At 29.1% G+C, this 24978-nt stretch overlaps 1 protein-coding gene across 1 annotated transcript in view; it reads right to left on the reverse strand.

The window, feature by feature from the left end:
• The window catches only part of LOC112693280 (tyrosine-protein kinase transmembrane receptor Ror-like), a 59689-nt gene extending 36615 nt beyond the window's left edge, over positions 1–23074 (reverse strand). Inside the window, exon 1 of the mRNA XM_025568271.1 lies at positions 22272–23074. Coding sequence (XP_025424056.1) covers positions 22272–22302 — 31 coding nt within the window. The 5' untranslated portion in view covers positions 22303–23074. The remainder of the gene's footprint in view (positions 1–22271) is intronic.
• Positions 23075–24978: the final 1904 nt, after the last annotated feature.

The raw sequence follows: 24978 nt of genomic DNA on the forward strand, positions 1-24978 counted from the left end.
AAACGTAAATAGACACCAATTGATATTAACCGACGGCGGCGGTGCAGTATTTGAATGAAAGCGCGTGTCGAGGCTGGATCGTTAGATCACGACCCCAGGGTAAAAAAATGTATTCTCCGCATCTTTGCGAAAGAAACATAAGTAAACAACTCGGCAAACCAACGTAAGATTCGTTCGAGCACACGTCGCACAGTTTAACACGTACACGGATACGCACACGTGCGTTATTCATTGTGTACTGGCAAATGTCATCCTTTTCTACACCACCTCTAGTGCCTACTTTCTTGGCATAATCCTACCCGTAACAGTAGGTTTATGGTTTCCTGCAAGTGCCATTACGCGAAAACACGCGTCGAATTTTCGCTGTGAATGCGCACCTTATGGGCAGTGGTGAAGCTTGGGTTCTGGATTAGGATTAGGAGAGACAAAATTTAAAATAATTGAATTTAACACAAATATATGGTTAGGAATAAATAAACACTATATTTATTCATATACATTTTAATAATTGTAAACGTATTTAATACTTATAAGTTAAATTTAGTCGTTTATTTTTTTTACTGTGAAAATATCGATAAACTTTAACTCGTTTGTATTTTTTATTATTAACTTCGTCAATAAATGTATGATCTGCACCTATTATAATTTTTTGAACTTTTATGAACTGATTTTTTTAATCTCGATATCAATAATATTTATTGAATACAAGCTATAAAAAACACAATAAAGTATAAATAAACTTTTTAACAGGTGTTGGTATATCGTTAATTGTTACAGATAATGACATAAAGTGCGTATGTAAAGTGAAATACCAATTATGGCTACAACAAATCTATATGTATATAATTCTTGATTAAATTGTTCATAAGACATGTCCCTTTAGTCACTGATACGCGAAACCTCTCCTTTCGTCACCCACCACACCACAAGACCATAGGTATGAGACATACCACATGCATGTCTCAATGGGATTTTCTTGGTTATTTGGATTTGTTGCTCCGCGGTCGAAATAAAAACTATATATATTTATGGTATTATATATATATATGTATCTTCAATCCCGGGTAAAAAGAGTTTATGTCAATCTAATCAACTTTTCAAGGCAGCGATTTCAAAGTTTGAAATTCCTACATGTTAGAGTATTATAACCCCGAATATTTAAGAAATAATTTATGTATATTAACCAAATTCTAATTAAATTTACAACTAAACATTTATTGAATTTACCATTATTTATAGACTTAATTACAATTACGTCATTTCTATCCGGGATCAAAGATATATAAGAGTTGAAATAAGGTATTTTCATGGCATAGGCATTCTTAATATTATTTGTTGAACGTATAATATAATTCAAGATCTCTACCACACGATTGACTTGAAAATTATATTGATCCTGTTTTTTAAGGATTGATGTAATTTTTAAGTTAGTCGTATAATAGGGGATTACATTATACGATCAACAAATAATAAGACAGAATACCTTACTTCACCCTATGTATACTTCTATGATTAATAGAGTAATAATAGATATAGTTTAATTATAGAATTATGAAAATTTAATTGAAAATTCCAATGTATTTAGAACAAACAAAATACGTAAAATCAAAAACTGGTTAGATAATGGGTAGCTAATTTGACTGATTTGGGGATATTAGGGTTAGTGTTCAATAGCGATGAGTACGAGAACATTTGAATTTTTTGCCAAATCACGCACAAAATGTAGTACAAATTTGTATCAGATATAATAATATGTAGGTAAACGTCAATCGTTATAAATGCATACAAAATTGTAAACTAATATGGACAAGTTAACTTTTTAATTAATTAATAGTCAAATTTTCTAATACTCGAACATCAATATTATCAATGTACAATTTACGAACACTCTAAAAATATATTATAATAAATATTTTACTGTGTACTTGATGTTTGTTTGGAAACGGTAATTAATTTTATTTACCTATGATTAATGGGTTTACTGAGATTAATATTTAAAAAATGGAATTTTTACAATTTCCAATGTGATTAGTCAAATACAATTCGCATTAATAGTGTACATTTTCTAAATGAATAACTTAACTTTAGACTCAATTATATAATAACGTCATAATAAAATAAATTATTATGCAATATATAATAAATCTAACAAGAATAGCAATATGCATAGCAGTTTAGACAGATTTGTTGTGGTCATCGAGATATAATTTTTAGTGGCCCGTCAAGAAAAAAATTACCCAGCCTCTAATTCGTCATATTCTGTAAACAAACCTAAACGACGGTAATAATCATACCTGAGCTTGAGTCGCATTCTAGGAAATATTAGGTACAGATTAAGAATACTCAGTCTTCGCTACATAATAACAGCGTATACTTCTTTTTCTACTCAAATTTCGTTTTTGACAAAAATATGTCCATGGGAAAAGAAAATATCAGGTTTCGCGTATCACACGCGGTAACTGAATTTTACTTCGTACGTAACATTATTATACATGTACAAGGTGCAAACAAAATATCACTTTTATTATATAAACCTTCCTTCGTATGTTTTTATTTTTATCCAGTGCTTTTTAATTAAATAACGTATACGTGTTATCGAAACGACCAAAAATTACAATATTGTATTACTTATTGTACACGCGCTTAGCCTACAGCGTCCTGATCCCTGATAGGTTAAAATTGTTGAATAATAATTTACTCGTTTAATGCGTGTTATACACATTTTTGCAACAACGGCGATCGGTGAAATCGGTTTCAAAACGAAATATATCATTGGTTATCTGAACGAAACGTGATTGCAAAATTAAAAAGCGTTGATTTATTAAAAGGCATGATCTACAGTATTATACTTGATAATTTAAAACTGTTCTGTTTATTTTAGTACGGTCTATCAGTGATGAGTATTATTTTTTTAAATCAATCAAGAAACGAAGATAGCAGTAATATGGACAAAAGGCATTTTTTAGTATTTCTAAAAAATTGAAATGCGCATCGGGCGAAATACAGAATACAAACTACTGACTATCATTTTCTCATTTCACTCACTAATTGACTGGCAAGTTTTTGGAGTTTTGACACGTATCAAGATTAAACTGATTTTTTATTTTTGTTTTGAATTTTCCACTCATCGAAATTTTTGTATACAAACATCAAAAACTATTACCGACAATCCCTGCATAAACAAATTTCATCATTTTTGATTCAGTTAAAAAAAACAAAATGGTATTAAATTTTCTAATTATGAAGTTAGTCTATACAAATTTAACAGACAAGAAGTTATAAGATATAAGTAGATTAATGTGTTCATTTTTATAATTATGGGGTTTTGAAACGATATTTTGGATCTAATATAATTTATGAAATATAGTTTACTTTTTATGTTCAACTAAACTTAATATTTGCCACTTATTTATGAGTTGGTACATATACTATTATATGGCAGTACGATATGCCATCTCTTTACTCATATTTTGCATAACTGCAAAACGAAAATTTTGATAAACTGTATCATCATTTTGAAATAGAATTTTCATAGTCCTGGACTTATAAATCAAAGTAACATTTCATAATGGTCCATCATATTAACAGTGGTGCCGAAGTTCTTAAATTTAATTGAGTGAAAAATATTTTAAAAGATTACAATATCTAAATATTGGCCTCTATTGTGTACTTGTTGTGAGAGATATTAATTTTCCCTCCTACTGCAAAAAAATGTATTGATATTTAATTATAAAAAAAAAATTTAATTTTGAATGTAAACCACACATTTTATGTACTTTTTGTACAAATCAAGATAACCAAAAGACGAGAGTTTTTCTCAATCATTTATACAGAAATTTACCTTTTTGAAGGGAGAGTTAAGACTAATTATACGCACAAAATATGGATCATTATTTTTACACACTAAACAATCACCCATTTAAATAAATATAGCTGGTTGAATGTTTATATTATTTAGATATTTGTATTCGGGATAATATAAAAGGACTCATTTTTCATTTTCGAAAAATTTGGGGCTGGAGCTCAACCTCAACATAGAGTATATCGTCACTGAATATTAATATAAAATGTTTAGGAATTCATCATGAACAATATTAGTTCAGAGCTAATTTATTTATCATAGGTTGTATAATATTTATCTGTTCAAATTATTATTTATATGTGTTAGTATAGTTTATTCAGAATTGTAAATTGAGCGGAGAAAGATTAATTAAATATGAATTAACTATAACTAGTAATTTTATAGTATTAGTATTTTATTTAAAATTATAAAAACTTTGATGGTCAACCATCAAATGTATGAATGTTATTAACGAAAAAAAAGCAGTAACAGTGTAAATTAAATATTAATAAATTATTTTAAAACAGATTGTTTACAATATACTGTAATTATTATTTATTATTTGATATGCAATTACCTACTTTATTATATTGTCATCCGTATGCACAATCATTTAAGTGTCATCTAAGCACAGTTTTCTATGTAATTTATAAAAAAAAATCAGTTTGGTTATAAAATATTTATGAGTATCAAAATGTTAACACCAATTATTTTTTTACTAAACTTTTAATAAATTATTGTCTTTGATAATCAATGTTACTGTGACAAAGGTTTATCTTAAACTTTCTTGTTAATACCTACCTAAATATTTATCTACTAATTTGTCTCTTATTGTATTTCTTGTCAACTTTCTTTTATATCATTCACTTGTAATTACAACAAAGTTAAGTTTTTTTTCAACTAAAAATTACATACATGTATACTAATATGTACACTAATGTTTAAAATCTGATATGTTGCACTGTTTTATTGAATCTGGAAAAAACTCCAGAACTGCTGCAAGGTTTATTTATTATATAAACATGTAAGTATACTTTTTTTTATTAACTTGATTCATTAAGATATTCAATTATACACTATAATGTATGTGTTTATAATAAAATATGGTACTTAATTCACAATATTTGATTATACTATGGAATTTAAGGATAAAAAAAAAATTAGTCATGTTAAAGTCAAATATTGCAACACAAATAACTAATCTAATTAACAAGTAGGTATATATAAAGACAACTTAATTATAAACATACATATATTTTTGTAAACATATACTTCTTATAAAATTGAATGATAAAAAATGTGTAGGTTGTATCAACAACGTTATCCTACTTGCCAGTATCTAAGTCATACAATGTTGTACCGAATATACAAACAATTAAGTATGTATGGTATGTTTACTGAAACTAAAAAAATTGAAAACACAAACATAAACAATAATAATTCACTAGAAGTTTTATGTAAATTGATTGAGAATCCACATAACTCCTTGCGAGATATATCAAGTAATGGTCGGCATATTCTTAAGTTTACTATTTTAAACAAGGATCTAGGAATTATTTTCTATTCATGTTCATAATCCATAATATTATTAATTATTATCGATTAGGTAGAATCAGACTTGGGTAGTATCCCGAATACAATATTCGGAATACTGTATTCAGAATACTTTTTAAGTATTTCGAATACATTTTAAATACTTTTTTTGAAAGTATTCAATAAATTATTTTGAATACTTATAACGAGTATATAATAAGATATTTTTATAATATAGTATAATAGTATATTAATTACATTAATCTTATAATAAGAAAATTTTGTGATTATATATTAGATACTTGAGAGTATATCTCAACTGATGCTAAATTTCCCCCAAATATTTGGTCTCGATTTTCTGTTACCACCATGCGTACAACCAATAGTTATGAATCATATCATTCACGATTGAACCTTCGATTTTACATCCTAATATTTTTAACTTTGTAAATGAGTTATTAGAAGTACAGTTAGAGATATAAGTAAAATTACAAAACACAAATCAAAAAAAGAAAAATATGCCGAATAAAAAACATAAACTAAGGAGCAAATGACAAAGTACACTAATAATACGAGTATAATAACCAGATTTGAGTTTGTTCAATCTATATCATTTAAATTTTTACTAAGCGCATAATTTATAATTAATTAATTCTTATATTTTATATTTTATAACATTATTATTATATTAATAATTATATCAAATAATCAGCAACGATATTTTCAAAAGTGAATACAAGTTAGTTGAAACGTTCATCATTTTTCGCAGGTAATCAGTATTTTTTCACATATTATGTGACATTGTATTCTACAAAAAAAAAAAAAAAATAATAATAAAATAAAATAAAAATAATAGTGAAATCAATTATTTCAACTTACTTTGAATCGATTACAGCCACGTATTACAACTATAAAATACAATAATAATATCCAATGTAACTAAATAATAATAAATAACTCAAGATTATAAAATATTTTTATTCAGATTTGTTGAAATTCTGTCAGATACTTTTAGTTAGATAGGTACTTTTTTAAAACAACATTTTCCCTGGAGTACTTTATTTCAACGAACTATCGCACTGTAAAAAAATCAAAAGACGATATGAAAATATTTGTAACATGTAATACAAATAACAAATAAGATCCTCTTTATTGCATATTATAAGGGATTGGAAAAAAAGAAACACAATGAAGACTGCTGTCACGTTTTATACAACTCGTCATTTTACATTCATGATTCTGCAAGAACTTACTATAGGTAACATAAGTTGTATTAACAGTATGCATGATTTGTGTAATTATCAAATTACAACTATAATGAACGTTGAAATGTAGTAAAATATAGTGAAAAATCTGAAAAAAAACTTTTTGCTTCGTTTTTTTTATATAATTCGAAAACGGTCCATAGTAAAAAGGTTTCAAACGCTTTATCAACGCTCATTGAAAATGTACACTGAAATAACAAATATCAAACATGGAGATGATGGTAAATTTAGATGCCAGTATTATGGCCGAAAAAGTGTTCTGAAAAAGGTCCTTCTCTCCTAGGCTGCAACGTTTATGGCGTTTTACTTAAGATAGGTTAGCAAAGACTCGTGTGTGGTTTTGAACCACCGAGTGACGATATTTACGCGCCATTTTTCAATTATATACGTTACTTTTCCGGCAGTTTTACGTTAAAACCGTAATCTTAAAATTGTTCTAAAGAAATTCAAATAACCGAATAAATCTTTCGGTACATACACGCTTCGGGTACACGCACCTCTTAATGGCACGAATAAAAGTACCAGATTTATAGAATATTCGAACAGGATTGTTTAAAAATGTATTATCATTCCATTATGTTGTATCCTGAACAAAGTAATTAATTAGTAATGAATTAGAAATTTCATTAAATTTTAAAATATATTTAATTTTTGTATCATTTTGTATCATAGAATCTTATAATATAATGTTAAGACACATTCACGGTCCAAGTAAAATGACTTTTTAAATTTCAATATCCGTATAATGTATACAATGTACAGGTTTACAATTATTAATTGCTATGTAACGATTCCATGTGATTTAAGTGGAAACAAAAAATACATATAATTTTTTATGGATTAGTGTTGTCTACAGTTTTCATTTTTTAAACAGATATTTCGAATATTATAATCATTTAAAATATATATTATAATAAATATATTAGTTTTAATATGAAACAATATTGTGTTCTTCACAAGTGCAGGATGCTCGTACATAGTTAGCCGAGACGATTAAAAAGGAACAGGTCCCTTGTGTGCCCTACGTATTATAATATGTGCGCGACTCGAGAGCACGTGCAAAATTATTCACGAAGGATTCAAACGTATCTGACCGTGTGTTGTGTCCTATGATTTATTTATTCCTCTCGAATTAACGATACATAAATATGCCTTTCGCATGACCCGTTACGTGCGGAAGTACACGACGCGTTTTCAATATGGTACGCGACACCCTGCTGATTTTCCCGCCTCAATAATATCCCATGGCCACCTCGTTTGTGTGCCGTAACCTGCACGGCCCCTGATCCTATGATAGCATATTTTTTAATGTTATTAATACAATGGTAAAAATATCAGAGTAAACTATACGTCATACTTTGTATAATAAAAAAAATCCTTTTACTTACGTTTCATTTTTATAAAATGTATTAATTTATTAAATTAATATTTTTATTTATTTTTTTTTTTTTTTTTTTAATTTGTAATAGATGAAAAAAATTGGAAAAAGTTGTTTTAATAAATCAAGTGTAGTAAAAACGAGTTTTTTAAGTAAACAAAATGGTATTTCTTTAAAACGAGTTTTTTTCTAAGAATCATAAAGTTTGTCAAACTTAGATTCGACAGGCATTCAAAAACAATCAAAAAAAGTATTTCTATGTGTAGGTACGTACTACGTACACGACGTACAGGCAGTTTCGCGAACATTTCACATTTTCCCCGTATGTTTACAGCCCGGTTGAGTGATTGCCGCGAAATCGTTATGGTGCACTTCGTACGAACAGTATTATGTTTTGCTACTCCGGGTTGCGTATGTTAATAATATTTATTATAAACTCGCCAGAGGAATATTCCAACTGCTTGTTATTGTGCGGCCAGGTATTATCATTATACCATCATTGTCGAGTAACGTTTTACAAAGTTTATTTACTATATATCGTAAAATAAGTTCATGATTATGCGAATATTATTGTTCCACAACGAACAGTCGGTATTATCACGGTGTAATATATTATTGGAAATATGTACATAAATACTCCCTTCTGACGTTTTCGATTTGTTAATTATTTTTTTTTTTTTTTTCCCCGATGATTTAATTACAAAAACGCGGTCTCGCGTCGTTATATGACTGTTAAAAAATAATACTTCCAAATCGTGTAGATATATAGTTATTCATTGTACTATCAATATTGATGTACCGATATGATTTTATTAACGATGAAAATAAAATATTATATTGTAAATATAATATTATACAGACCTCGTTATACATTACTATTTATAGCAAATAATAATATACATTACATTGATATTAATAAATTCACTGACCGGAACGCGATTTTAGGTAAACTATATTTGTACAACTATACACAATTATACAAATAAAATATATAATATTATGTTGACCGTGATATACTAACAATGTTTGAGGAAGGCTTCGCATTGTTGTACTCGCTGCAGCGACATATTACACATGTCACATACAACATATTGTATCGGATTTATTATTATTTTAAATAATACGACACAGAAGTAGTATAGTGATACTTACGGCCTAAAACATTAATCATAAAATGTAGATATATAAGTAAATAATAATAATTATTCGAGCGAAATGCGTTTTCAATTTTTTGTGATACTCCACCGTCGAGATACATAAAATGTTTTGCACACAAATCCGAAATATAAATTTTGTTTATTTTGTTCATACATACGAAGTGATACAGTTATAATTATATGACATACACATATTATGATTCAGAGTGAAGGTATGCGATTTTATTTGCTTACTTCGGTTATAATAAACCGTAGTACATTTATTATTCTAAAAAAATAAACACTAAAATTACAATGAAAAAAATCTACAACTTCCTGATCTAAAAAAGTAGTTTTAATATTTTTTTTATCTTTTGAACTCGTAAAAGTTTTACTTATATAAATAATATTTCAATTTTTTATATATTCTCAAAAAGCGTTTATATTTTACATTTCAAAAAATGTTGTTTATTATTTGTATATCCTTAAAAAATATATTTCTTGTCTACAAAAATGTATTTTTCTCTAAAAAAAAAAAAAAATACAGTTCAATTGAAAATAAATATTTCGACAGGATGGAAATCTATGAAAACGACAAAAAATACAAAATAATGAAAAAGAAAATTGCCAAAACACCCGAAAATTATGATGAAATTAAAATGGAATATTTTATACTCACTACACGATAAGAATTTATTGCTCAGAAAACTACATTTGTTATAAATGCACATATCTTATATGTGTAGTACAAAATTTAAATACATCATAATTGTGTTTTATGAAAATATAGAGATAATATATTTTAAACTGAACACTAAATAAAATTGAAATTTACAGGTATGCTAAAAATAATTTTCAACTATTCAATTTAGTGTGACGCATTGGATAATGTTTCTAAATATAATCCTAAATGATAAGTTGGGTAACAATTATTTTTCTTTTACCTTAATGTTTTATTTTATTTTAATAACATAAATTATTTTAAAAAACTTTTTTTTAATGTATTTTATAAATAGGTTCACGCATATCCCACGACTGTATGAACTATTTAAACTTGATAGAGGAATTTGAATTTTATAAACTTTCTGTTATAAAATAATAGTAATTCGTCTGTTTTGTCATGCCCCCGTAAACGATGTAAGCCCCGACCGAATCAGAAATACGCACAACTGTATTCGGAATTGTTTTTATTTGCGATAATTGACGCAGACCCGTGCGGCAGTCGTTACCAAAACAGCCGTCGCCGACCGTGCCCTTATTTCTCTCATAGGGGCGGATCCAGAGTCGGGGAACTGTGGGTCAAGCCATTTCAAGAGGCCATTTATTAGGGATGAAACTAAATTAGAAATTAATATCTTGTAAAAAAAAAAAAAAAAATACAATATGCTCATAAAAATGTATAAGTATATTTATATTACATTTTAGAATAAGTGATACTACCGATAATAACTTATTTACGATTATTAAATATAATTTAATTTTATCAGCGCAACAAACGTACGGAATAAAATATGATTTACCTAACTTTCTACTAAAACGATATAATTTAAAATATAAATTATGAATTGAAAAATATTAAATTTTGAATATACATGGCATTCATTTTTCAAGTAACTCCAATGGGCCAACTGTCCAAGAGTCCAAATCAAGGTCTAAAAAGAGAAAAAAATTTCCAAGAGGTCAATTTTGTCAACAAATATTAACTATGGGTCAGCTGACCCCCTAAAATCCCCCCTAGATACGCCCCTGCTCACTCATCAACCACCAGATCACGGCACACAACGTCGCAGCGAAATCCCATCCCCATCCATCACCGGACAGGGGAGGCGAGCGGTCGCTATGACGTCCGACAGGTACCACCATCTAAACCAGTGGTCTTCAACCGGTGGGTCGCGACCCGATTTTGGGTCGCGTAAGCTTTAAGATTGGGTCGCGATAAGTTTTCTGTTTAAAATTTAAAAAAATCATATTTATATATATTATATAATTTATGTCATATGATACTGCATAAAAATGTTTTCGAATAGAACCGAAACCGTACTATTTTATTACTAATATTTTAAATTTGTAGAAGATGAGAATTAACCCTTTTTTCTCAAACACTCATACTAAATTAGAAAAAATCCTCAAACCAATATGCAACATATACCACTAATCATTAACTATTGAACACATAGTGGAGGAGTGAACACAATTTACCTCAATACGCACCAACCTGAACATGCCATCCAACATAGTAAAAGTACTTAGCGAAAAACAAACTCTGAAAATTGTCACATTATTAAGTATCACAAATATTATATTAATAAATTTTAATTTACATCTAACTTCACCTATATAATATTTCATGTGTAATATTGTAATTTTAAATCTAACACCTAACACATCAAATATGTAACATCTAATAGCTAATAATATTTGCTGTTGAAGCCTCAATCTTCAAATAAAAGAAAAAAATAATAAACAATCAAATGAAGTGATAGGTTGACTTAATTTATAAATCGCATTTACATTACATATATTTATAAACTGCATTGTGTTAAATTGAGCTGAGGTGGAGGTGTTTCGTGTGAAAACAGTCCGGGACAAATATCGCACTCATTTCTTTTGTATATCAAAACATATACATTTTTCGGTATCATTACATGTATTTTTTTTTTTTTTTTTTGTGTCATTACTTGTATTATAAATTAAATATTTCCTAAATACCTAAAAAATATCAATTTTGATTTATTTTGTTATAAAAGCACTTCTAATATGGCATACATTAAATAATTTTAACTTTTTTATTTGGCTTTCATGGCTATCGAAATTTACATGGGTCACGAAAAATGTTTGGTAAGAAAAGTGGGTCGCAGATCGAAAAAGGTTGAAGACCACTGATCTAAACCGTGCTGTTTTTTCCGAGACCGTGTACGGAGACACATCTCATTTTTGTTTTCTGTTTCAAAATCTTTTTCTTTGTTTTTTATCACCAATCATATATTGTTTTGACCACACTAGTGCTCATTATTTCTTTTTATTATTATTAATATACATCATTAACTCAGTGCGTTAATACTGTCTTTTTTATTAATAATATTATTATAATATTTTAAAAACGGTATCCATCGCACCTGCGATACGTGCGCACCCACCATCATCACCTAATGTGCCGCGTCATAATCAATCAATTTCAAACGACAGTATAAGTCTAATAAACACGTACATATCAAAGTAGTTTGCTGTATATATGATTATCGAGCAAAAGAGTTACAGACTAGACCAATTCTCGCAGCTGAATCGAATGAAGCGAGGAGGTACAAGTACTCGTATCCTACACTGTACTAGTACGTATTGGTCTCAAGCCACTAAGGGTTTTTTTTTTTTTTTGTTCGTGTTCTTATTTTTCTAGGAAAAATATAAGTTCCGTATCATATCTTGTCTAATCAACCTACTATCAAATCAAATAAAATATATTTTCAATAAATTGGTCGTTTGTTTTTATTATCGAAATTTTAATTTCGAAAAGTGGGCAAAACACGGTGACATAAAGTTTTTTTATATTAGTTCGTATTCGTTTTAAAATCACTTTTTGATTTGATTTCAAAATATAACAAAATCCTATCTCGTACTAATCTAAGCGAAGTGAGCGATAAGTATTCAAAATACAGTTTCTATGTAATATCTTGTCAATAAACGTTTTAATAAGGTATAAGTTAAAAATAGTAATAAAATGACAGTACACCAGTATGTAAGGTAACTGTTGTTTGTATTATCGTACATAAAATATTACACATTTTTAGAATTGACTATTTAATCGCTGGTACACCTTTCCATACGTAATACTTATTCGACGGATAGATATATAATATTATAAAGAAAAATACTCGCGCTTTTAGTATATTTTACACATTCATTTTGAAATAATTTTAGACAAATCTAAAGAAGAGACTATAATTATAAGTCTGGAAAATGCATTTCTCATGGTTTGAAATGCAATAGAATTTGGGACTGTCCATTCAGTGATGACGAAGATCCAGCTCCATGTAAATTGATATTTTATGATTTTTTTATTAAAAACATTATTATAATACTTTATCTTTAAATATTTTAAGTGTAAAAATGTGGTCAGTTACCTGGTATCAATCGGGAACTTATGTTTTATGAAAAAAAATTATAAGTTCGTCTGCAAGAAAAATAAAATTATACGAAAAAGTAGGCATGTTATTTTGGTATTCCGAAGATAAAGTAGATAATTAGTAGATAATAAGTAGATAATTGTTTCATTAATAATTTAAGAATTATTATTATTTATTGTTATAAAATCATAATTAACCATAATTAAATGCATATAAAAACAAATAGGTAAATTTTGTATTTTCGTGATGTATTTTTATACTGCATTTTTGCATTCTAATATTTATTACGGTTGATGTTATATTGTTAATTTAATATTTCATTTATTCTTTTTTTCGTATGTTTACAATTTTTATGGAAGGAACTATCCAATTTCAAGGAGTAAAAACTTCAAGGTGTTTTTTTATTATTTCAGAATACATTTAACAGGATGTTGTTCGGAGTTATTTCTTACATAAGGAGATATTTAAATCATTTAATAGAATTTTTAAATTTATAGAAGTTGTATATATACATGAATTAAGTATAGTATAGTATTACTATAGTAATGTATTCTCGTGTATAACAATTCATTATTAATAAGAAATATCTGTATAAAATAATTTTATTTTATACTTTCAGCTGTTTTTTAATATTTGTTATAGCACAGAGTGAGGGTTTTTAATAAGGTCATATTAAAGTGCTAATAAGTACACCCTTTTATTTCACAATATCTAAACTATAATTATAAACAATAAATTGGTTTAAATTATTGATATCTTGTTATTACTTTCTGATTTATAAACAAAAAAATTACTGTTGTATAATAATATAACAATACGTGTCCAACAATATAAAGGTCATATATATAATATGATCTATGCAGTGTGGTACATACTTGAAAATGTTTTGAGTAGATAATATATTTTATAAATTATTAATGTTTTTCGACTTTGTTATTTTAAATTGCTTTTATCAAATATTACTTGTTCAACAATTTAATTAAATTGTTCAAATATTTGTATAACATATTTTAGTTGTAAACTTTAGATTTTCAAAGAATACTTATCATATCCAAAAATACGTGTACTATTTTCTTTTATTTACCACTTCATCGTCTTACTTTAAGTAAAACGAATTATAATTAATAGGTAATAATTTTATTTAACTATCCAAATGAAATTAAATAAATATACAACAGTTTTATATGAATCACCTCGATGACTTTAATTAGGTTAATACATTTTTTTAAATCAAATATACCTGCAATCACGAGATTAAATAATTTTAGTCATGATCGGAATTATATTGTACAATGTCAAACTTGGGTTATATGTATCGCATGCGAATATTTAGTTAAACTTAAATAAACTACATTAATAATAAGAAAAGTCTGAAATAAGATTCAGTTCTGAACAACTTTTTATGAGTGACATGATATAGAGTAGGTATATGCTACATATTAATTTGCTTGAACTTTCATATATATAAAAATTCTAACGCTAATATTTTTTTCCCAAACAAGTTTGATAAATACAGCATATTATATGTGATCATTTCCTTATAATAGATACGATTTTTGTGTTGCGAGTCATATCCGATATTAGACTGTCTATTTGTGTATATATATACGTACATCTTAAAAATAATAATTAAATCCCTATGTGGACAGTTGGTTTGTTTCACGGCATTGTTGGCGGCGACATTTTATAACGTTTGGGACAAATCAATGAAATTTCTAATGAAACGGTTTGCTCTGTCTTCCAAACACTCCCTTATTGTGCGTTTCTCTTGTCCTTGGCTTTTTTCCACCCCGTTTATAATTATATAACCTAAATGTATCGAACCACGTGCGCCACACACAGCTGTATACATAATATTATTATTGTTATACAGCAACGTCGTACACATAATAAGTTATTCTCATGCGTTTTGTTCATTTCAAAATACAATAATACCATATTATGTTCTATCGTACCGACTCGTCCAAAACACCATTAAATATTGTTAATACCGATTGAAAAATATAAATAAAAAATAACGACACGAGATAATATGAGATTCGTACTGTAATGCATACAGTATTTATCGTCTATACCACTTGTATTACAATATCAGTACATACAAACATTTGTGTGCTTACATTACACACTTCTGCCATAAATTACAAAAATATAATTAAATAATATTTATTGTTTTACTTTCGGTACTGGTGGATACGTAACACATAAAATTATAAAATAATAAAAATAATGGGGTAACAAACGGGTAGAATAAAATTAATCATTGTAGAATAATATTAACGGCAACCGAATAAGTAGCTGACTATGAAACGTAATATCTAATTTAAACAACGAGCGTCGACCACGCTGTGTACCTATCTAAAATTAATTACAAATATTTGAAAACCACCGCATTTATTCTTTGTCGATCGCGGCGACGTGTAAGAAAAAACGTACGGCAAGCAGTAGCTATACACCAAAGATTATTAAATGTTTTTTAATTTAAGATTCTTTTTTAATATTCATTTTTTTTTACCTTTCTTATGAGAGTTATAGAAGTAATTTTTTTTTTTTTAAAAGGCAAACATGTTTTAAAAGTTTTGAATAAACTTTTTAAGTGGTATTTATAAATTTAAAATTAAACTTAATAATATCTACAAGATAAATTATTATTTCAATATTTATTATACCCAGATAAAATGTGTTGTATTGAATAACAATTGAGAGGGAAAATTAATTAATTTTTTACACAGCAATAATAAACTTCCCTTACATTTCTTATTACTATGTGTGTAATTATTTATTTTTTTCATTTTAATTAGGTTTATATCTATACATAATAAATTATAATTAATTTCTTTCGGAATTATTTTTGTAATACAGGGAATATAAATGTAAATTTGAATTTTTGCTCAGATTTCTATAGGTTAATATGGTCAATCATAAATCATGGTAAAATATTGATTTTTCAAACGTGTATTGTAAATTTTAAATACAAGCAAAGTGACTAAAAAGAAAAAAAATTACAGTTAATATTTTCAATATCTAGTTACCTTTATTACAAAATTATCGGTGATAGTGTTTTTCACACAATATTATTTTTTTTTTTTCATAAATTCGATTTTTACAAAACCTAATTAATTCTTAATGATAAAATTTGTGTATAAATATCTTTGAAATGTCATGCAATACGTGCTCATTGTTATTCATGGTAAAAGACGTTTTTCTTCTTGAAATTAATATAATTGCTTTAGAAACATATATATATTGAAATCATGCAATTTATGCTTCACTGTTGATCGTCGAATGATTAAACAAAAAATACAAATATAAAGTTTTTAGCTGTAACAGATGGTTTTATCTAATAAGATAATTTTTTTTTAATTAGATCGTAATTAACATTTTTTGAATTTATATATTAATTAAGTATTATTAACTAGACATAATTAATAAAGACATGTAAAAATAGTTTATAAAGAAATGGAATTCATTATCTATATAATTGGAATTATTCGTTCAATACTTATATTAAATCAATATTAATGTTTTAAGTAGTATTGTGATAATCAAGTTTTTAATAAGTATTGGCGAGTGAGTCCTAATTGCTCAAAAAACATTTACAATTGAAATAATACTTGGAAAAGTATTTGAATACTTTTTTTTATATACTTCCATTCCATTTGAATACTTAACTACTACAACTGCAATATAATTTATAATATTATAAGTGTTCTTTTTCTTAAATTAAACTATAAAAACTTCCGAACATACTATTAAAAAATCACATTATTAATTCAAAATTAAGACGCGTGATAATATTTTAAAATAGTGAAAGTATTATAAGCAAACATAAACAATTAATACTTACAAAATACTGGTGTAACATAATTAATAAGACGACATTCTTGACGTTCACAACAAGTTGAATCATCCATGTATTTTTCGTGAAAATTATGTCGAAACCAACAGTAATTATGATAATTTGTCATAAATTAAAGTAATAAAATAGTTTCATAAATTAATAGCAAAATGGGTATCTCATTTTGTTTTCTATTACAAGTCTTGAAATTAATACTAATTCATAATTATGTTGCTCAAGGAAAAATGAATAATTTTGTGACCGTAAGATGAAATTCGAGAAACCTAGACAAAAATCATCATCAGAAAAAAATATAACTACTAATTTAATTTTCTAGATCCCGCAGAAAGCATAAATATTAAAATTATATCATGCTCACATAATAATCGATCATAAATAGTTACTATATAATCTCCTTTAATTCAAACCCACAGCGAAATACATTTTTTATACTTCGTTTTATGTAATGTTATGTAAATCAAAACATATCATGTTAATAGAGATACAATTATAATTCCAAACTGAACATTATAGATACATATGTCTCGTATTTATTATATTGCAGTCTCGTTTTTCATACCATTGTCCATTGTCCTCTGGGAAATCTTCTACAATTTACCGTTTTCAGAAAATAGTACATATTTTGATGATCAATTTTAATCTGTTGAAGAATTATTGTTTCTATTATATTTAACTAGTATGCATATATGTGACGTGTAGGTGTATACTGTATCATTGCATGATTGACGAATACAAGTAACGACGGTGAATAGCATTTGGGGCTATGTGGTGTATCGTGATAGATAACTACACTAATAAATACGGACATTTTAACATATAGTATAACCTATAGTATACTGTATAATAATACATAAACAATGCAATATCAGCAATAACACAAAATTACTACATTCTTTTTTATAGTTCATTATTTCAATATTACAGAAACTGTCAACCGTTTTCTTTATTTAGACACTTTTTCTTTTATATATATACATAAAAAAAGTTGTATACATTAAATGTAATTGATTTATTTTATTTTATTGTTCTTTAAAATTATCAGAATAAATAATTTTAGTAATAGTTATTAAATAAATAATAAAAAAAAATTTATAATCAAAATTATGAAAAAATGATTTCCTCTCGTTTTGACTATAAAATATATTGTCATCTTAATTATACACGACATAATAATGAGAAACAAATATAAAATTCACAAAACCGTATAGAAAAATGTAAAACAATCGAACAACGATAATTCTAATAATGTAATCATGCAACACCGCAAAATTAATAGAATTTATACGATCAAACAATATTTATGAAAATGCTTTAACGCATTAACCGCATTATAAGAGGCAAGTATATTTTCGATAAATATCCACCCACCTACGGAAGACCCTACTGAATATTTACTGAAAATAAAAATCAAAGAAATGCACCTAAAACGTTGTATATCTAATAACTAATACACACACGATCAATGTGACAAACACCGTATTAAATATATTGCTCGTTTATAGCACTTATTTGTTGACTTATTGTTACCAGCTAGTGACTACTAGACACTAGGTTTCGCGTATATCAATATTATAATTTTTTTTTGTGTGATATTTTCCAATATTTATAATTACGAAACTAAATTGTTACTTATCCACCCGCCATATATTGAAAAAAATCGATAGGTGGCCATTTCTCGTTACCCCCTTCTTGCCATTGATTTTAGGTACATTTCAAATCGTGTGCAAGAACAAAATGCATAGATGCGCGCATACAAAGTTTACACGATATTATGACTTAATATTTCTGAAAATATCCTAAAACCATTAAACCTAAGTGATTTTTGTGGATACTCATGCAAAATATTACACTGAGATGATCAGAATAATAATATTATAATACCATAATAAAACATGAAACATTATCGTTGAATAATATTATATTTGTAATTCGTTTTCAAAAGGTATTCTAAATACGAATAATAAGCACCCATAATTTTCTCTTGCATGAAAGCTAGCCTGCAAGCAGCGGCGGTCTGGCCCACCGGGATAACGGGAAAGTTCTCGGTGGGCCGCTAGTCGTATTATAATACTGGGCCGATGTACTTGGATTAAAAATTATTTTATAAAAATAATGTATTTAAGTATTTAATTGTAAGATTGTGATAAAAACCCAGTGTAAACGTGATATAAGCAATTCCACGAGCATTTAATCTACGAATAAATGAGACTTTTATGGAAAATTATTATTATTGAATGGTGACCTGGTCATACGGTAATTTCTCGGGCCGAAATTTTTAGCCAATCCGTCACTGTCTGCAAGGATGTATTAGCCGGGAAAGTAATATTATCGGATATCGATGAGATTAATGTAACATAAATGTTTTATGTACAGACATTTATTATTAGCCGATAACATCAGAAACTAAACTAAAACGTTCGTGTTAATACGCATATAGTAGGATATATTTGATATTTTATGCCTTACGCCGTACAAACGTGTTGGTACAGGCGTCCGTGTAGACAACGTGTTGAAATACCGAAATGTACCACAAACGAAACGCATGCAACTGAGATCGTACGATGATCGGGCGACTGCAACACTCTCGCAAGAACGAATCCGAACGTGCACGCGCGTGTATGTATAATATAATATTTATAGTAAATACGAATATCAATAAACACCGAAAGGGCACGCATCCTGTGTTCTTATTTATTTTTTTCTCCGCATTTGTCTTCCATGAAAATATGTGTTCGGTACACATCGAAATATGTACACACGCGCACGATTGCAAAACGATAATGAAATGTAGAAAAAAGCTCAAAGTATTCAGGACACATGATCAGGTCTTGAGATAAATTTGGTATGACGTATGCCTTCCTTTCTGTGTTTTACACAATTTGAATCGATAAAAAATAATATTTAAACGTATAATTTAAACTGTGTTTCGTGATACATTTTAAGTTAAATTGATTTATAGCAAGGACTAAAGAACAAACCATAGTATTGTATAATGGTAGGAGTAGATATACTGTATCTTCCTGCTAGTATTTTTAATCAGAATCCAAAAATTATATCATCCGCAATATTATAATTGAACAACATGTTCAAATGATTGCGCGCGTACGGACGAATACTATTGAACTATTGTTGATTACAAATAGACAATAGTAACGGTCAGATAAAAGACGCATTTCGATCACGAGTTTCAAATGGTTTCAAAAAAAAATTAAAAATTAGTTCAACATCAAAAGTTCATCGTCTTTGAAAACATCACAACAACATAGGGCACGGGTTCATGGGTTAACGATAAAGCTATACTACTGTATTCCACTTGAATTCGAAAAAAAAAACAGAATTCCAGATAAGATATGATGTATAATTAAATAAAAAAGAATAATACATATGTTTATGTTAACAGCGAGATCTGTTAATAATAATCGTAATAATAATAACGATAATAGCAACGTTGAACTGCAGACGCACGTTCGAGTTCGTTCCGTGTGTCATAATATGTATTACAGTATTATTATCGTATTGTACTTATATCTAATTCTGTCTTTCATCGTAACTGCAATTATCACCACTACTGTTTTGCAATTTTTATTGTTACAAGGAAAACTTTAGAATAATACGAACCAATAACATTATAAATCACCTTAATCAACATTATCACTGCGGTCGAGTGATGATATAATTTCATAGCATTTTGATCGTGATGGCATTTTCGTTATTTTGTCAAAAATTCCACTTATATTACAATACATGTATTTTATTCGATACCGCGTGCGTAATATTGAACTGCACTCGCGTTCGTTTACTTATCTGATCTCGCCGTTCGATAATTTTAGTAAGGTTATAATAATATAAATTAAATGTGTGCCCGTAAACTGTATTTACTATACCTATGTATAATGGAGTCCACCTCGGAAACAAAAAAATAAATAATACCTATTATTATTATGGCCGATCTCGTTGATGGACCATAAATTACCAACCACCTAACCCACAGTTTTAGGTGTACAATTATTATAATTTTCGCATACTAAAATATAAGGCTTGTTTCACCTCACAATCGTTACCGTGCAATCATGTATGCGTAAATATACCTCGACATCAGTACCTGATTGTATAGACAATAAGCATAATATATCATAATATTAAACATTTTTCAACTGGGTGCTCTGTGCCGAGGAATTTAAATTTTTTGGTTTAATCCTACAATTCATGATGTTTGACTATGATTTTTTCAAATATACTATTGATAAAACTCGATATTACCACATGATCTAAAGATCGATTACAATTGTTTTGTGCATCTATTCTTATATCACTTACGTATTTCTCTAATCAGCGCTAACGTACAGTAGTCTCGTAATCCAAATGTATTAGTTCTTTCGACTTTTGTTAGCATTTATCATTCGATATCGAATGTATTTTTTTTTAATTTGTCCCGTCGTACTTGGTAAGTAATGGTTTTATCAACGAAAATTCGAAATCGATCAATTTGGTATGACAATAGTCATTACGACCAAGAACACATAAACACAGTATTCGTGGGTGGGGAGTGCGATGAGTAACGGTTTAATACTATTAATTTCAAAACAATGTGACAGGATCGGATTAGTTTATGGATACATTTTGTCGGAAAAAATAAATGAAAATATTAAAAACTCGAAAATGGATATTACTGTACTGCGTATTAGTGCTATAACGAAACGTTTGAATCGGTATTTTCGCGTTGTTTCGTAAACGAAGAAGCGTACCGCGTCCATCGTCGAACGTCGAAGATATATTTTAAACACCTGTTTATATTATATCATACGATTCGATTATAAGGGCTTCGTTGATGTTTTTCAAAAACTCAACGCAACGCGTTCAAGAGGATTACTATGTTTTGTTGCAAAGCTGTCCAAAACCGTGCTTGAGAATAAAGGTGGTAAAATTCAGGGGGAGGAGGGGGAAATAAATAAATAAATTTCGAGAAACGTGTCTATATTCCAAAGCCAGCGAGTGTTCCGCATTCGGTGCGATGGACCGGAACCAACGCGAATGTACAATATAGATCAATATAGATCATTATATAACATATACGTTGGTGTGCTCGTAACACGCATGTACGTATTGTATATTATAATATATCACGTGTATGTACTGACCTGTTAATCTCTTATGGCGTCCGATATGCATGTTTAGACGGCGTGCGTGTGTGCGTGCGTGCGCGCCCGAGTGATTAGGTGGTAACGGTACGACCCCGGTAATGTTGATGGTGATTATTTCTTCTGTTCTGATCGATGTCGATCGTCGGGTCAGCGCGGAACGAGTGGTGCGAAGATCGGCGGGTCCGCTCGAGTCCAGCGAATCGAAAAACGATCCATTGCTCGCGCGATGAAATCAAAACGACGAAACGGAAAAAATATGGTAAAAAATAAAACGACGCAACATAGACCCGGTAAGAACCACGGTAACGAAATGAGATGAATGTTTTCGGTAATCTAAACGGTTCGTTCGCTTGGTTATCCAGCAAACCGGTGATGTACGCGTTCCGTACGTCCGAAGGCAAGGTGATGGACTGGCGGGCGCGATTCGTTCGGCCGTTGGTTTTTCTCGATAATTACGCGGTTCCGTTATCGCGTCGAGATGATAATAATTATTATTGTGCGTGTGCGTTATCACCGGAGTCGGTGGGGCATACAGATTACAGGCGCGCCCACCGACGGTCAGAATGCAATAATAATAATAAAGATAGTCTCGTGTATATTATTAAAATAAAATCAAACCCGCGAAAGACGGTCGTCCCATGTCGAATTTTCAGTGCAATGGTTTAATCGTCCGGGTGGCAATTACCTGACGAGTGCGACGCACAAGACATTCGTCCGACTGTTTGTACACCACTCACGATATTGTACACATATCAATCCTAATTACTGCTGCACATACGCGCGACAATCGGTGTTTACTACTAAATGCCGCTGCTACCACCACTACCGGTACCACGAACCGCTACCGAGATCCGCTGCGCTTCTGCACCTCCGGTCGTGGTACAATTGAAGTCATTATTTCCCGAACCGCCGCCGTCGCCGCCGCTGCGTGTTTCGTCTCATTTACCACCACCACCGCTCGTCGGAGACCGTTGCAGCGGTGGCGTTCGAAAGAGGAGTGTCTCGGGGTTGATTTTTTTATCATCATCATTATCACCCTACCCTCGTCTTTTGAATCCTTAGACGTTCTGAACGATAAATAACGCGATGACCTCGCTCGCAAACACACATGCAGTCGTCCGCGCGTAATGACTATTTATTATGTATATTATGACGTTTTGAAGGTTTTCAATTAATTGCCGCTGTTGACGGGCAACAGCGATATTTGTCACGCGTTTTTTTTTCCCGGATTCGGTTTTACATACGAAAAATAACACGTCCGCGCACAGGGGCGTATTCAGACTTACTTTTAGAGAGGGGGGACTCAAATTGTTTCTTTAATTTAGGCTCAAAATTTACAAGTAAAAGTTTTGGTAATATTTAAATCAAATAAATCCTTAATATTTGTGGTTTTTTTTTGTTTTAATCTAATGCCGGATCTACTTAGAATCGACTTTTGTGTATTTCTTTTTTATACCTGTCTGTGTTTTGAAAGTTACGCTTGTGTTTTATTTGATTTTTTACTAAGTATAGACCCGATAAAAAGCCCGATTCAGTATTCCCAGCCACGCGTAATTTTATTTAGTTACAAAATGATTCACATTAAAAAAATTTGAAATGTGTATCTCACATATAATCAATTCCTCAAATACGGATTTAGTGCAAGGGCGTAATTATGGGGAGGGGGGATAAAAAGGATAGATATTCCCCATGAGCTGTATTTATATATTGTCTTAAACCTACAAATAGCTCAAATACAAACTTATAAATTATTACGAAACTAAAAAAAAAAACCCGGTTATAAATATTTATCCGTATACGTCTATGTTTTCTTCAATACACCAAATTGTCAAAATGTTCTTTTAACCAACATTGAAAATAGTAATGAGGATCCTAAGGTTAAAACTTTAAAAAGATTGTGTGCTACACGATGGGTACAGCATTATGATGCGGTAACAGATTTCATTGAACTATTTGCATTCGTAGTTGAATCATAGGTACAGAAAATATTCCTAATTGGAATGATTCCACTGCAACGTAAGTTAATATACTATTAAAAACTATTGATTCAGAATTTCTTATATCCTTACAAGTTATACAAGTAAATAGTAATTAATAAATATAATTTATTTTATTTTATAATAAAATATTTTTCCAATTGGTTTTTTCTTTTGGATTACTATTGTATAAGTTGCTACAAAAAAAAAAAAAAATTGATCTAAGAGAAGCAGTAAGCCTTGCTGAAGATATTATCATTATATGAAAAAATATCGGACTAAATTGTGATACTGAATTTCACAAGCATTGCCCCCACAAGTTTGCCATACAAATTTATTTTGTTCCTTTCCATGAAACATTCTCAATTACGCCACTGATTCAGGGGTGATCGCCCCTTCGCCCCTCTACAATACGCCCATGTCCGCGCGTAAGGCTTCGACTAAGTTGCGTGCCACTCGAAATGCATATCGTTGCTGCACTAGTTTCAGCGCGAGAAGGGGAGTTAAATTTTCGACGTTTACTGAAAATTGTGCAAACGTCAAACGCCGGTTTTAAATGGAATTCGCCTCGGACCACGATCACGACGTCTTTACTAAATCATAATTATCGGTACACCTATTCATAAAATGCATTGCGTATCATATTTATACATATTACATTTTTATCACTTGAAAATGTCACGGAAATGATTTTTTATTCAAATCGCCTTTCCGAATAAAAATAAATT

This window comes from Sipha flava, unplaced genomic scaffold, assembly GCF_003268045.1.
Source record: "Sipha flava isolate LNK unplaced genomic scaffold, YSA_version1 84_pilon_pilon, whole genome shotgun sequence".
In the NCBI taxonomy this organism is placed as follows: domain Eukaryota; kingdom Metazoa; phylum Arthropoda; class Insecta; order Hemiptera; family Aphididae; genus Sipha; species Sipha flava.